Raw genomic sequence first — 12985 nt, 5'->3', positions numbered from 1 at the left:
TCCCGCATGTAATATACTTTCTTCCCTAGGTGCTTAGCTAATGGAAGGTGACAGCTCCTCATGGTGCTCCCAGGGAGAGATCCAGCTGAGGGGCTGGCTGTGGCACTCAGCCCTGTTCCCACAAGGAAGCCTGTTCAGCTATTTACATCGCTCTCTTTGATGTAGCTTTTGACATGAAAAGACATGTCAGGCAGGTAAAGGGAAACAACCAGAATGCAGCAACAGCTCCACATCTCTGCTTGCACGAGCTGCTCCTTAGCACACACCTGCCTCACAGCCACAGATCCTTATCAGCCCTCTCATTTCCTTGCTGTCATCTCTCCTTTCCCTTCACACTGGTGTCTGACTTTTAAAGGCAACTCTCTGCAGCTCATCCCCAGCACAGTGAGGTGCTGTGGCTCCTCTGCCCCCTCTTTCTGGCATTTCCCTTCTCTCTCGAGTATAACCAGTGTGGGAAATGTCCTCGTGTGTCCTCCTGATTGCATGTGGTGCCAGGGGCGGGTGATAGAGATCTTAATTTCCTCCCTAAACTGCTGCAGGGTCTCAGCAAACAGCTCTTTGCAGCTCACTCCAGAAGCAGCAGCAATACACCAGTAGGTGACATTGTCCCTCCCTGGAAAAGAGGGCTTTTTTCTGCTAAGCAGCTTAGGACCTTTCAGGGTGAAAAGTACAATGAAAGTATGAGAACTTGCTAGGCCATGGGCCACAGACACAGCAGAACGCAGCGTTACCCAGCTGGGTTTTTCTCCTAGAGGACGAGATGTTCTAGACTTGCTGAGAAAGCAAACTTAAATAAGAGTATTGTTGAGATGCAGTGAGCTCTGTGGTGGGGATAACCACTAGCAGCAGCTGCAGAACAGTGTGGGAAGGAGAAAAATCAGTGGTGAACTCCTACTTTTATCAGCTGTTAATTTTCCTGTGGTGTGGGCAGGCTTCTTGAGTTTGCAAAGCTGCGTGTTCCTGGGCAATCCCTGAGCTATCTGCTCTGGTTATTTCCTATTGCTTTCAGGCATCAAACTAGGGCTGCAACCCTCTAGTAGGAGCACTGCCTGCCCAGCCCAGGGCCTGCAGTTCCCTGGGAGCTGTGCTGCTGAGAGATGGGGCCCAGTTTCTGAGAGCTCTTGGCTTTTCCAGGGCAGCCATGGGTAAATCTTCTCTACTTCATCCACACTCCTGCTGTGATCATTTCTTTGGAAACTCAGCAGGCAGTTCTTTCTTCCCACAGCCAACAGGGATATGGGCTGCTTTTCTGCTGTCCTACCTACTTCCTCTCATGGTGAGGTGGCTCTTGGTGGTTCGTTGGTGCTGGTGACAGGGCTGCAACTAAGGAGGGCCAAGTGGAACAGCACTAGCCCTTTTCCATGTGCTTGGTATTTTGCCAAGGCCTCCATCCTAACAGTTCTGGTTTGGAAACAGCCTGAACTGGGCCTGACTTGACACTTCTGGGAATGCAGTTGGGATTGGGACTCTTTCTCCTTCCCCAAGGGGGGAAGGTCCTTGGAGCTCAGTGCTGCTCAGGGACCCTGCAAAAACCAGGCCCTGCCCCACTGAGAAAACAAGCCAAGGGGGAGAAGAGAAACTGAGGCACAGACAGGGTGCTGACACTTTGCTGATCAGGGCTGCAACCCAACCAGTTGACTCTCACATTAATGCTTTACTCTTTAGGTATCCAGATACGTCCTGCAGGATTCAGAATCCTCTCAAGCAATGGGAAAGGAAGCAAAAGGAAAACAAAGCGTTTTTCCTGCTAGCTCTTGTCACAGGAAGCCCTGTGCTGTCTGAGGGAACCACCACCACTGAGCACAGAGGTGCTGGGCTATATCAGAGAAAAGTAGAAGTTCAAGCAGAGGAAATTCCTGTTCTCATTCTCCCTTCTCCTTTACTAGTTGAGTGTAAGGCCACAATTAAAGATAAACTGCCTCTAAATAATAGAGCTAACACCCACCAGCATCTCCTTGTGAGGAGGATTAGACCTTTGGAGCAGCAGGGTACAGGCAGAGTTGACATGCGGTAAGCACCTGAGAAGCAGAACTGCAATACCAGTGGCTTTAACTCTGCCTCCCCTGCAAGCTGAGGGGCAGATCAGGGAGCCAGCATGGCCAGCTGGGTTCAACATGGTTTTACAGGGCTTCCTGCATTCAGGGCTTGAGCTCAGCCTGGGCAGGGCAACAGTTAACAGCCTTGCGTGACACAGAAAAGCCTGGCAGATGCACTTGCTGGTTACTAACTTGCTTTGGGGTACTGGGGGCAGGGTAACATGACCTGTACTGTCAGAGCTGTTGGCCTCTGCATAAAAATCATACCACAAAATAATAATAAAGAGTTCTCTTTGGGTAGCCTTGGTTTTCTGCCTCTCTTTTATTTTTCCTAAGGAAGACACAGATTCTGGGGTATGGCAGCTGAACAAGGGCAGGTTGGAAGGGAGAGAAACTGGCAGAGTTGGGGTTTTACTCTTCTGTTGTCTGTTTAATCAGCTTTGGTGTTTGTTACACTGTGATCTCAGGTGGTTTCCCCAGCAGACTGGCTACATGAAGTTCTAAAGTTTGGAGAGGGGAGGTACTTGTTAAATGGATGCATTGCCCCAGCAGGTTGTTAGAAACATTTCTGTTCCTGTGTTAGAGCACCTCTGCTGTGATCAGCATCAGCCTGTACCAAAGCAGTTTGAGTAGGGTCCATGTACCTTGGCTGGTGAGGAGCAAACTGGTTTAAGTGGAGTCCTGCTGTTCACACCCAATCTTCCAGCCTAGCTGTTTAGGTAGAAACTTCCCTCTGGGTTTGAAAAGCTGTGCTTAGGAGGAAGATGCTGTAAGCAACAGAGAAACAGAGCTGTATTTACCAGCTTTGCAGAAGGGGCACTGCAAGATTTCTACCCATGAAATCATGTTTGAATTAAGGGCTCTGGGATAGACTCACCTTGTTCAGGCTTAACCCCTGCTTCCTTCCTGTTCTTGCCTCTGTTGAGTGCTTTTAACCTGCTGCTCAGAGGCATCCTGCACACACTCTTTCCAGCCTTCTCCTGCCCTTCCTGCCCCTACCAGCATGGGGGCACAAACACATCTTGCAACTGGCATCTTCCACTGTCTCCATCTTGTGCACTGCCCTCCTGCAGCTCGATCTAGGACAGTTTCCCATGCTCATGCACAGCTTTGGCTTCTCAGAGATCAAGGATAATTCACTGATGGGCTCTGACTCAGTCCAGATCTGCATCATGTGTGGATCCAGTATGAGGAACCCCAAACACTGTGGTTACAGTAGCAGTTGAACTTGGCCTCCCATGGGAGCTTCCTGGTGTCTCTAGCCCTTCTTTCTGTGTTCAGCAAGAACTGGGTGCCTGTTCCACCAGGCCCTTTCCCTGTAGATTTTACAGCTTTCTGTGGGTGGGCAAAGTGAACCCAGCCTGGCTATGGGTGGGCATTTCTCTAAAGACATCAGATGCATCCCGTTCTCTTGACAGTTTGTTCTGCATCCACTAGCTAGGATGGACTTCGTGTCCCATACCATTGCCCCTGATACCTATCTGTGACAATCTTCTCCCCCTTCACCAAGTAGAAAACCAAAGCCCAAAGCATCAAATCATCCTTCAGTAAACCTGACCTACCTCTGAGAACTACAGCAGTGTAAGTAAGTCAGGACTTGCTGGCCTGAAGTCAGCTCAGTCCTGCTGATGGGAAACAGGCATATGAGGAATAGATCAGCCCCAGTGCTGCCTAGTGCCAGGCAAGGAATAATTAGACCAAATTCGGCCCTATGAATTGTTCCCCATCTCCCAGCTGAGCTGAGCTCGAGCCTGGTTAAAGACATCATTTCCTACCCTCTTCCACAAGTGCCTTTTCCCCCTGCACACCCTGCCACATCCTCTGTGTTTCAGGACAGAAGCACTAGATCCACTCAGATATAAACAGCACAAAGGAAGCAATAAGGAAACTCCTCCCTATCCCTTGGCTCTAACCACTTTCAGCCATGCTGCCAGCTTGCTGCAGGGTACAGATTATCACAAACTCGGGGTGCTCCCTTGCCTGGAGTGTTTCAGCTCCTGTGCATCCATGACTGTCAGGGCAGAGATGCCCATTTCAGTGCAACAGCCATGCTGCAAATTCCATCTGCTCCTGTCCACGTGGCTGCTTTTGGTCTCCTCTTCACAAGTCAGGTAGGCTGGTTATCTATTAAATAGGGAGCGAGCACAAGAGAGGGTAAGCACACAGAGGAAATCAGGCAGTTTCCTGTTTGTTTATCAGGAACAAAGCTTGTTTGGCTGGTGTGAATGTGGCCAGCAGGCTGGTGCCGAGCTCAGCTCTTCCACTAGCACAAAGGGAAGAAGTAAGGCAAAGTCTCCCAGGAAGAAAACCCTAAACTCAGACCTCTCTGGAGGTTTGCAGCCAATGCAGAGCGATGGGCAGGGACATTCCACCTTGTTAAGTGGCAGTGAACTGCTGCTCCTTGGTCTCAAGCAAGAGATGCATTCTGGCAACAGAGGGCTGCACTCCCCATCACACAGAGCCCTTCAATTGCCCCAGCAGGTTTATGTTGCCCATGACCAGCAGACTTTGCCCCAAACCTGGTCCCTGTAGCTTAGTTTTTGGGCTGTATTCAGAGAAATACTCTAATCACCCTGGAACCACAGAATTACAGGGCTTCAGATTAAAAATTGCCAAGCTTTTACCAACATAGCTCCAGTATGAATTCATCATGCTAACATTCTGGACCCAAAGACTCAATGCTGTTTTCAAACATCAAGCTAAACCACGTTACACTTCTGAAGTCACGCCTAGACATTTCTGTTGTTCCTATCCACTCTGAATTAGTAATAAATTAAAGATGGCCTGGGGAAAGGAGGAACAGGGCTGCAGGGAGTCAGGCTGCAAAGCCAAGCCACCCGGGACCATGCGCAGAAAGAGAGTTTGCATCTTTCAGTGTGCTGCCTTAGGCTGGGGGAAGTTAAAACCTGGGGCTGGAGGTACCCAGCAGTGAAAGGTGCAGCAGAGGTTTACCAAGACAGCCTGACACAGGGACTGAGCCCTCTTCCCCTCTTGTACCAGCTTGCGCTGTTTCCTCCTCGCCCTGAGACTGTGCTATTGTGTTAGCCCTCGTCCACCTCCACTCCTTGCGCCCTCTGCCCGGGGCAGGGTGACCTCCCCACTCCCCAGCTCCCGGGATGCTGAGGGCACCCTTTGGTCCCGCAGCTTCTCCGGTGCAGCAGCAGAATTGCTGCTGCCATCTGGTGGGAGAGCAGCCGGGCTGCGGCCCCTGCGGCTCCTCCGCTTGGATTTGTCTTGCCTCTTGAAGGGGTAACCTCTTGGCAAGCATCCGTGCTCGCTAATGCCGTCTGTCACGGTTGGCAGCAAAGTTGCAGCCTCCATCCCTCACCTCTCTTCCCCCAGTGCAAAGCCGCATGCCTTGACCCTCTCTCGATTCTCCACCCCAGGCCGTGCTCCACTTTCACCAGCAACTTCTTGGTACTGAGTTAAGAGCAACAAGGTTGGAAACGCCAGCGAGGGTGGGAACACCCTGTTTGTGGGAGCAGCCAGGGCAGCTGCCTGCGTGTTACCCAAGCCCAAAGTTCTGTCTATTGCCCTGACAAGCAGAGTGCTGAGAGCGAGTGCACACACCCTGCTCACACCTCCCAACTGCTGCTCTAGGAAGCAGGATCCAGCCTTTGACTCTCCAGTCCGGCCCTGGCCGCACAAGCTCAACTTCTTGGTTTGTTCTTACATCAAGGAGCCTGCCAGCACCTGAGGGAGTCTGGCAGAGGATGCCAGGCAATGCTTGCTCACTGCTGCACAACTCAGAGCAGCATCCAGCCAGCAAGTGGCCGTTTCCTCACCCAGTATCCCTGTGCACTAAACCACATCCTGGTTTTAGGGTCACTGCTCCCATCTGGAGATGGTCTCCACCAAGGCTGAAGAGCAGCTGTAAACACAATATAAACAAGGGGTTCAGTGAGCACACCCCCAGCCAGCCACAGGTTCAAGAGCAGCTTTGAAGTCTGAAGTTGATGGCAGCTTTAGGCATTAAGTGAGGCACAGCCAAGGTAAAAGGAGCAGTTAACAGCTAGGGAGCATTTGTGAAAAGAATTACACCCAAAGGCAAAGGAAATGGTGATTAATCAGACCCAGGGACCACTGCTGGAGCCCCTCCACCAGAGGCTAAGAGCAAAAGTGGCAGGAAACACTCCACACTCCACTGAAAATGAAGGACTGGAGGGAGAAGGGATGCAGAACCACAGAAGCTGAGAAGGGATTTCAGGCATTCTGCTCTGAACCCAGCACCTGGCACAGGAAACACTAAGGGGGCTTTAAAAGGAGCCTTGGGAGGAAAGTGGAAGCTTCCTTAGAAATGTCTGAAGTGGTAAACCAGAGGAATAAAGAACAAGAGCACTGGAGGGCGGAGAGGTCTGGAAGTTATTTGGGAGTTACGGACCTGACTGCTCAGCTGCTTAAAATATTTTGCAAGCTCAGGCACCTCATCACTGCAAGCACAGACCCTGCCCAGCACAAAGAGCACAGGAGTCTCTCCAAGGGCAAGGACTCCAAGTGGCTGTAAGATGAGGAAACAAGCCCACCATTCCCAGCAGCTTTCCCAAGGGCTTACCCTCAGGGCAGCGATGACACCCACCAGAGATCCCATTCCTCAGGGATAACAGGCATTGTACAAGCACCCTGTTTACAGGATAGGAGTAGCTGCTGACACACATGAAGCACTGTAGGCTGTATCTGGTACAATACACCCCCGTTTTCTTTCCAACAGCATGGTGTTTCATTAAAAGAGCACCCTGGAAGATGCACATGCAGTAAACAACAGCCTGAACAGTGCATGGAAAACAGTTAAAAGCCCTTGCAATAACCTCAAGATACTCTCAGCCTTGCTGCAGGAATTCAGCCTAAGAATCATGTTTCAAGCTTTAAGTTGTCAGGAACAAGACCTATTGCCCTGTGCTAAGTGGCATATCCACACAATAGCACAAGCACGAGGTTCTTGCTCTACTGACCCAACCTTCATTCTTCTGTGACAGCAAAAAAAACCCAGCACCACACACAACTACAGTTGGGACTGTGACATTTATTGAAGGCTGGTTATACAATCTCACCCATCACATCCTCCTCACAATTCAGGTTCCCTACATAAAAAGAGCATTGATGTAACAGAGAATTCTGCCCACCTCTGACTGCCTGAGCCACAGAGCACCGAGTCATCCCCTCTTTGTCCCAGGTGCCGTTTGCAATAGGCCAACTGACCTTGATGAAAGAACCAATGCTGCACAACAGGGCAAGCAGCAGCAAACAGATCAGAGTGCAGCAGCAGGGGGAGAAGTGGAGATGTCCAGCATGTGCCTGAGAAGCATTTCCTGCAGAGGAAGCATCTTCTCCTCTGTGCCTGAAATCCATCCACTACATAAAGCAAATCTCTTGCTATTCTCACCCCAAGCCACAAGCCGCTCTACCTGTGCCTCCAGCTATCAGTGCTATGGTTCACACAGGCAGAGCCACTGCCCTGACAGCTGAGATGTCCTCTTACACTCAGCTGACACCTGAAAACAGACTGGCTTGACTGAAGAGTGAGCCCTGGGCATCCCTGTCCCATAGTCCAGGACCTGCAAGTCTGTAACAACCCCGGCTAAGCCAGCCTGAAGGCACTGAAGCATCGCTGTGAAACCTGATGGATAGAGCACTCTTGGGGTCAGGGAGTCACCTGGGCTACTGCTTTGCTCCAGGAGTGAATAGATGAAACTCTGCTCCTGTTGCTCAAACTGCCTGGAAAGGGGCAATTCTCAAACCTAGCTTAAAGGCCAAAGCCACTGCTCTGACCGTAGAGGGGAGGAATGCAGGTCTGTTCTCAAGAGCGGGCGGTTTTATTTGATTAAGAATTCAAAATGGGTTGAATTTTCATTTCCTCTCTTTCTACCAGTGAGGAAAGTGCAGAGACTCTTTTGGAAAGGGCTACTCTGGGAGGCAGAGGTGCCCGGGCTCACTGTGGCAGCTGGAGGAGCACAGACTGTCCAGAGGGCAGGTACGTGATGTTGCGGGACCGTGAGAGCTGGTAGGCGATGTCCTCAGCGGCCTCCAGCTTGCGCAGCTCGATCAAGCCATCGCCTGCAGTGGCCAGTGAGTTGGCAATGAGCTCAGCTGCTTTGGAGTCTCCCTCCGCAGAGATCACAGCCGCTTTCTTCTGCTGCTCAGCCTGGAATCAGACAGGACAGGGAATAACCAACAGAGAAAACAAGAGCAAAGAGAAGGAAGATGCTACTGCCATGTTTAAAATAGGAATTCCTGTTTCACCTCCCTCCTGTTCTTTTCCCTCAAGACAGATGGGGTTATTTTAAAGCTGTATTCTGTTAAGACTCTTTTTCTGCCTACTGTGGAAAAAAAAAGGTTGAAAAATCATCTTGAAATTGCCTTATCAGTTTTAACCTCATGGAACATTAACCCACCAAAGGACACTTCTGGTGGAAAACTCTCTGAAAGATTGGAGAACTTCACCAGTGCAGTTAAACCCAGGTCAAATAAACACTTCTGCTGTTTAATCATCTTGACAGATTACATGCATCTTATTGCATGGGGTGTTGGCTGCAGGTTCTTGCAATCCCCACAGGCACGTGTTGGGCCAGGGGACTTTAACACTTGAACGCCAAATTGTTTCTGTGGATGCTCACTGAGATCTTGGGTTGATCTGGGATCATGTGCTCATGCATCTCCTGTGGTCAGTAACACCCCTAGGACACGGGCCTCCGTGCCAATGATATCAACACCACACAAGGCTTTGACTAGCCTCACAAAATTCCCAAACACTGGGATCATGTGGGATGCAGATCTCAGCCTTGAACCCCATTTCTAACTGACACTCCCTCCCGAGTGCCATTTCCTCCTGGCTCCATGCAGACATTTCTGTTCAGCACCCCAGTAAGAAGAAAAAGATGACCCCCAAACCCAACCTTAGGCTTTATCTATCCGATAACCACAAGCCAGAGCTGAGAACATCAGCATTACAGCACCAAGTGATTTCAGCATTCAGCTGGCCCTGTCAGATGTTCACTGCAACCTGGAGTGGGAAGGAGATACCAGGAACCCTTAGCAAGTTTCTCAGAAGGACAAGGTACCTTTTCCACAATGAATCTTGCTCTCTCTGCTTCTTGCTGAGCCACTTGCTTCATCTCCACAGCCTCTGTGAACTCCTTGCCAAAGGTCAGGTGAGTCTGCAGGGCACAAAGCAAGCAAAGGTCACACCGCTGACAGCATACAGCAGTGCTGCTGCGACCCACACAGCTCCCAGGGTGCATCAGTGGAACTGGGATGGGGATGGAGAGCCAGGAGCCTTTAAAGAGCCCTTTCCTGCTCCATTATGCCCCACTGTGCTCAGCCTGGGTAGTTTGGATAGCTGCAGGCTCCTGGGATGGGACAGGGGAAAGGTGGATCTCCTTCAGGAGTGTGCTCAGGAGACAGCACCAGAAACTCAGAGTCAAAACTTGCATTTTTGAGAAACAAAGTCTTCCTGCAAAGACTGCCTATAATACCCCTGTCCTCCAAGCAGGCTTTTGAGAGAGGTCCAAGAAGAAAGGGAGAGGGGCAAGTACAAGCCAGATTAGAACACGATTCATTTACAAAGCTTCTAGGGAGACAGGGAGAGCTCCCCCCTTGAGTAGTCAGGAGAAAACCAAATACTTTGTAGGAAAAGGACACTATCAGAAGCAGGTATTTTCAATACCTCCTCAAGCCTGGCACTTCCTCCCTGTATCTCAAGGTGCTTGGGGAGCAGCTGATCTATCACCCCCAGAAGCATTTTTTCCTCATTTGAACTACAAAAGCCTTGCAGCAGTGGAGCCTGACAATGAGCCAGCACAGAGGAGCCTTCAAGGGCTTGCTCAAGGTCACAGAAGGCCAGTGACAAAAGCAGAGGTACTGCTTTGAGCTGTAACCACCACATCCCATGCAACTGCAGGCAGACAGACATAGTCCGTGTGTCCAAACTCCCAGCCCCCTCCTCTCTTTTCTCCACTGCTCTTATCTGGGCAGACTCCAAGGAGAAAAACCAAAAAGGCAGCACTCTTACCAAGGACACATCATCCAGAATAAGCCCAAAGGTTGCTGCTCTCTCCGTGAGGTCCTCACTCACTTGCCTTGAGACCAACTCTCTCTGAGTGATCAATTCTCCAGCATCAAAGCGAGCCTGAAATCAGGATGAACAGTGAGAAGGAAGCTCCCAGAAGTGACAGATTCTCTGTGTCCTGCCTGCCTTTGCACCATGAGCTGCAGAGCTCCTCTCCCAAAGTTCCAAGACATTGAGCTGCCCATGGATTGGAAGCAAAGGACTCAATGACTGGGAGCTTAAGTGTAAGCTTTTCTGGATGGCCTCTGAGAGCCTTGGGAGTGGAAGGAGAAGCCTTATTCCAGAGCACAACGTATTCTGTGCTCCAGCTGCTGAGGGAAGAAAGATGAGCAACGGAGCCTGTCCTTACCACAACAGACTTGAGGATTTCAGTTGTGATTGAGGGCAGCACACGCTCGTCGTAGTCCTCTCCAATACTGGTGAAGATGCGGGGTAACTGGGCAGTCACTGGTCTGAACAGGATACGCAACGTGATGTTCACGTTCTGAAGGTCTGTGGGAGGAGAGGCACGAGGTGAGTGGCAAAGCACAGGGACAGGAGATGTTTGTCCTCTCCAGGTTGACTAAACAAGAAAGAAACAGGTTATTTTTACTGCCCTTTGCACCCTGGGATCCAAATCCCCATCCCAGACAAGATTCAAACTGCAGTTTGGCGACACAGGGAACTACTGCCCTACTGGAAAGACAAGGACTTTATGGTTAAAGGGATGACTGACAGGACCAAAGGAATGGTCCAGTCTGTTCTGGAACTAAAACCGCAGCTCAAACCATTCGTGACTGTGTCCAACTGGATCTGGGATCTCCACATCCAGAAAAAACAAACCAAAGCAAGCGCTCACCTTTGCTGCCCGTGATCACGGGAATGTTTCGGGGCCGGGAGCGGCAGTCGAAGATGATGGGTTTCTGCACCCAGGGGATGAGGAAGTGGGTGCCTTCTCCTACCACCACGTCCTGGACCCCGCGGAATCGGTCGAAGATGACAGCTCTGTGGCCTGCATCAACTGGAGAAGACAAGAGCCACGTTGGTACCGAAACCACCCTTGTGGAAGTGGTCTGTTGGGGGAGTCAAAGCCTTTTGCTGCTGTGACATTAATGACATTGTTTGGAGCAACAAGGCCAGAAGACGCAGCCATGGCTCCTGGCCTCGCAGTCTGCTCCCAAGTGAGCCAACAGCTTGCAATCCCGCTTGTGCAATGCACAGGGCATAAAACAGCCCAGCAAGGCTCCACAACTGTGTCCCCCTGCTGCCATCAGCAGTGAAGGCACACGGTGCCTCCCACACCGACCAAATCCAAAGGTACAAGCCACCTGGAAGCTCTCAGCCTCCCGCACTCACCGTTGTACAGCGCCGAGTTCACCACTCCTCCTACAACGGCCAGCCCCAGGCCGAGCTTCCCCAGGCTCTCAAACACCTTCGCGGCCATCTCACGCCTCCGGGTCCGGCCTTTCCTTTAGCAGCTCCCTCCTGCAAAACCCACGGGGGTCTCGCACCCTCACCGCGGAGCAGGTCCCGCAGCGCACCCCCGCACCCGCTCCGAGCCCGGCCCGCCGCCTCCCTTCCAGGCCTCACGCCCCCAGGGCAGCCGCCCGACAGCCGAGGCTCCGCTCCCACCGCAGCTCGGCCCCCGCTCTCCGCTCCATCGCCGGTCCCGGCTGCCGCTTCCCATCCCCGCTTCCCGATCCCGGACCTACCGCCCCGTCCCGTCCCGCTCCCCTCCCGCGGCGCCCCTGACCTCCACATGAATCCGCGGCCACCCGCCCCGGCGCGCCTGCGCGCAGCGCCAAGACGCACGCTCCTCATTGGCCTGCCCTTCCCCACGGTGTTCTGGGACATGTAGTTCACCGCCGCGCTGCCTGCTGCGGAGCGGCACACAACTCCCGGCGAGCCCGGCGGCGGCACGCTGGCTGAGTAAAGCCGCTTTCTATTGGTCTCGTCTTCCCGCTGCCCCGGGGCCTGCCGGGAGCTGTAGTCCTGGAGGCCTGCGGGGCCCGGGCCCGGCTGTGCCCGCTCCCCGCTTGCACGGCACCGCCCGGGCAGGGGCAGCGGGGCCGGGGCCGGCGGGCGGGTCCGTGGTGGAGCGGTGTCAGGGCCGCACAGCCACCGGCGGGGTCTGGCCGCTTTACCGAGCGGCTCCCCGGCCCAGCAGCCCCCGGTGCCGCTAGAGGGAAGCAGCGCTCCGCCGGCTGCGGCAGCGCCGAGGGACGGGAGAGCCGGGAGGAGGAGAAACGAAACGGGGGGGACCGCAGAGGAGCCGCCTCCCCCCGGGCGGCACCGGGGGCTCCGTTCCCCCCCCCCCCTCCCCTCCACCGGGCCGCGTCCTCCCCGCCCGCGGCTCCGGGTGAAAGCGGGGCCGGCGCCGCTGCTCTGGGCCCGGCGGGTCCCGGGGGCACCGTGTTCCCTTCGTGCGCCCCGTGCGGGGAAACTGAGGCACGGAGCCGCTGAGCAGCGCGGGGATGGAACCCCCGGCCCGGATCCTCCCCCCCAGGAGCGGGGCCCAAAACCCACGGGCGGCTGCGCTGGGGCCGCTCCTGCCTCGGAACGTGACCGCCTCTCCCGGTGCCCCCCGGCAGCCCCGGGTCCCCGCACCGCTGCGCGCACGGGTGCGCTGGGGGAGCCCCGTCCTGCGCCTCGCAGCGCTCCTTCAGAGCCCAGAGCAGCTCCGCTGGGCCTCGGCAGCGCTGGGGAGCGGATGCTGAGGAGGGGCAGGGTGAGGTGAAGGTGCTGAGCAGCGCTGGACCTGCGGGAAGCCCCTGGAGCCCGGCTGGAACCGCGGCCCCTGGGAGCTGCCCTCCTTGGGACCATCGTTCCGGAACCGCGCAGTCACCGCAGCTCAGATCCCGGCTGCAGCAAAGGGGGAAGCTCGAGCGTGGGTGCTCTGCCCTCAGCC

At 53.7% G+C, this 12985-nt stretch overlaps 1 protein-coding gene and 1 long non-coding RNA gene across 2 annotated transcripts; both read right to left on the bottom strand.

Moving 5' to 3' along the window:
* Nucleotides 1–2339: 2339 nt before the first annotated feature.
* LOC130605726 (uncharacterized) lies at nucleotides 2340–3362 on the bottom strand. Its single transcript, XR_008973770.1, has 2 exons — nucleotides 2914–3362; nucleotides 2340–2803 (listed from the first exon to the last, which is right to left on the bottom strand). It is a non-coding gene; the product is annotated as an uncharacterized LOC130605726 (long non-coding RNA).
* A 3674-nt stretch (nucleotides 3363–7036) lies between these two features.
* On the bottom strand, nucleotides 7037–11906 carry PHB1 (prohibitin 1). Its single transcript, XM_057421437.1, has 7 exons — nucleotides 11831–11906; nucleotides 11434–11562; nucleotides 10937–11098; nucleotides 10448–10590; nucleotides 10042–10158; nucleotides 9092–9187; nucleotides 7037–8175 (listed from the first exon to the last, which is right to left on the bottom strand). Exons 2-7 carry the CDS (start codon nucleotides 11519–11521, stop codon nucleotides 7963–7965), a joined length of 819 nt encoding a protein of 272 aa, XP_057277420.1. The 5' UTR covers nucleotides 11522–11562; nucleotides 11831–11906; the 3' UTR covers nucleotides 7037–7962.
* Nucleotides 11907–12985: the final 1079 nt, after the last annotated feature.

This window comes from Pezoporus wallicus, unplaced genomic scaffold, assembly GCF_028554395.1.
Source record: "Pezoporus wallicus isolate ANWC-B61680 ecotype Strahan unplaced genomic scaffold, APGP_CSIRO_Pwel_v1 contig_13057, whole genome shotgun sequence".
NCBI classification, from domain to species: domain Eukaryota; kingdom Metazoa; phylum Chordata; class Aves; order Psittaciformes; family Psittacidae; genus Pezoporus; species Pezoporus wallicus.
The sequence above is the reverse complement of the archived record's forward strand: the minus strand, read 5'-3'. Positions and strand labels throughout refer to the sequence as shown.

What these genes read in the sequence shown, in the direction of transcription:
- PHB1 (XM_057421437.1), bottom strand. Translation starts at nt 11,521, where the DNA reads ATGGCCGCGAAGGTGTTTGAGAGCCTGGGGAAGCTCGGCCTGGGGCTG. An exon ending in AAATCCTCAAGTCTGTTGTG is followed by an intron (nt 10,159 to 10,447) that starts GTAAGGACAGGC and finishes TCCTGATTTCAG; the next exon opens with GCTCGCTTTGATGCTGGAGA. An exon ending in CAAGATTCATTGTGGAAAAG is followed by an intron (nt 8,176 to 9,091) that starts GTACCTTGTCCT and finishes GTCTGATTCCAG; the next exon opens with GCTGAGCAGCAGAAGAAAGC.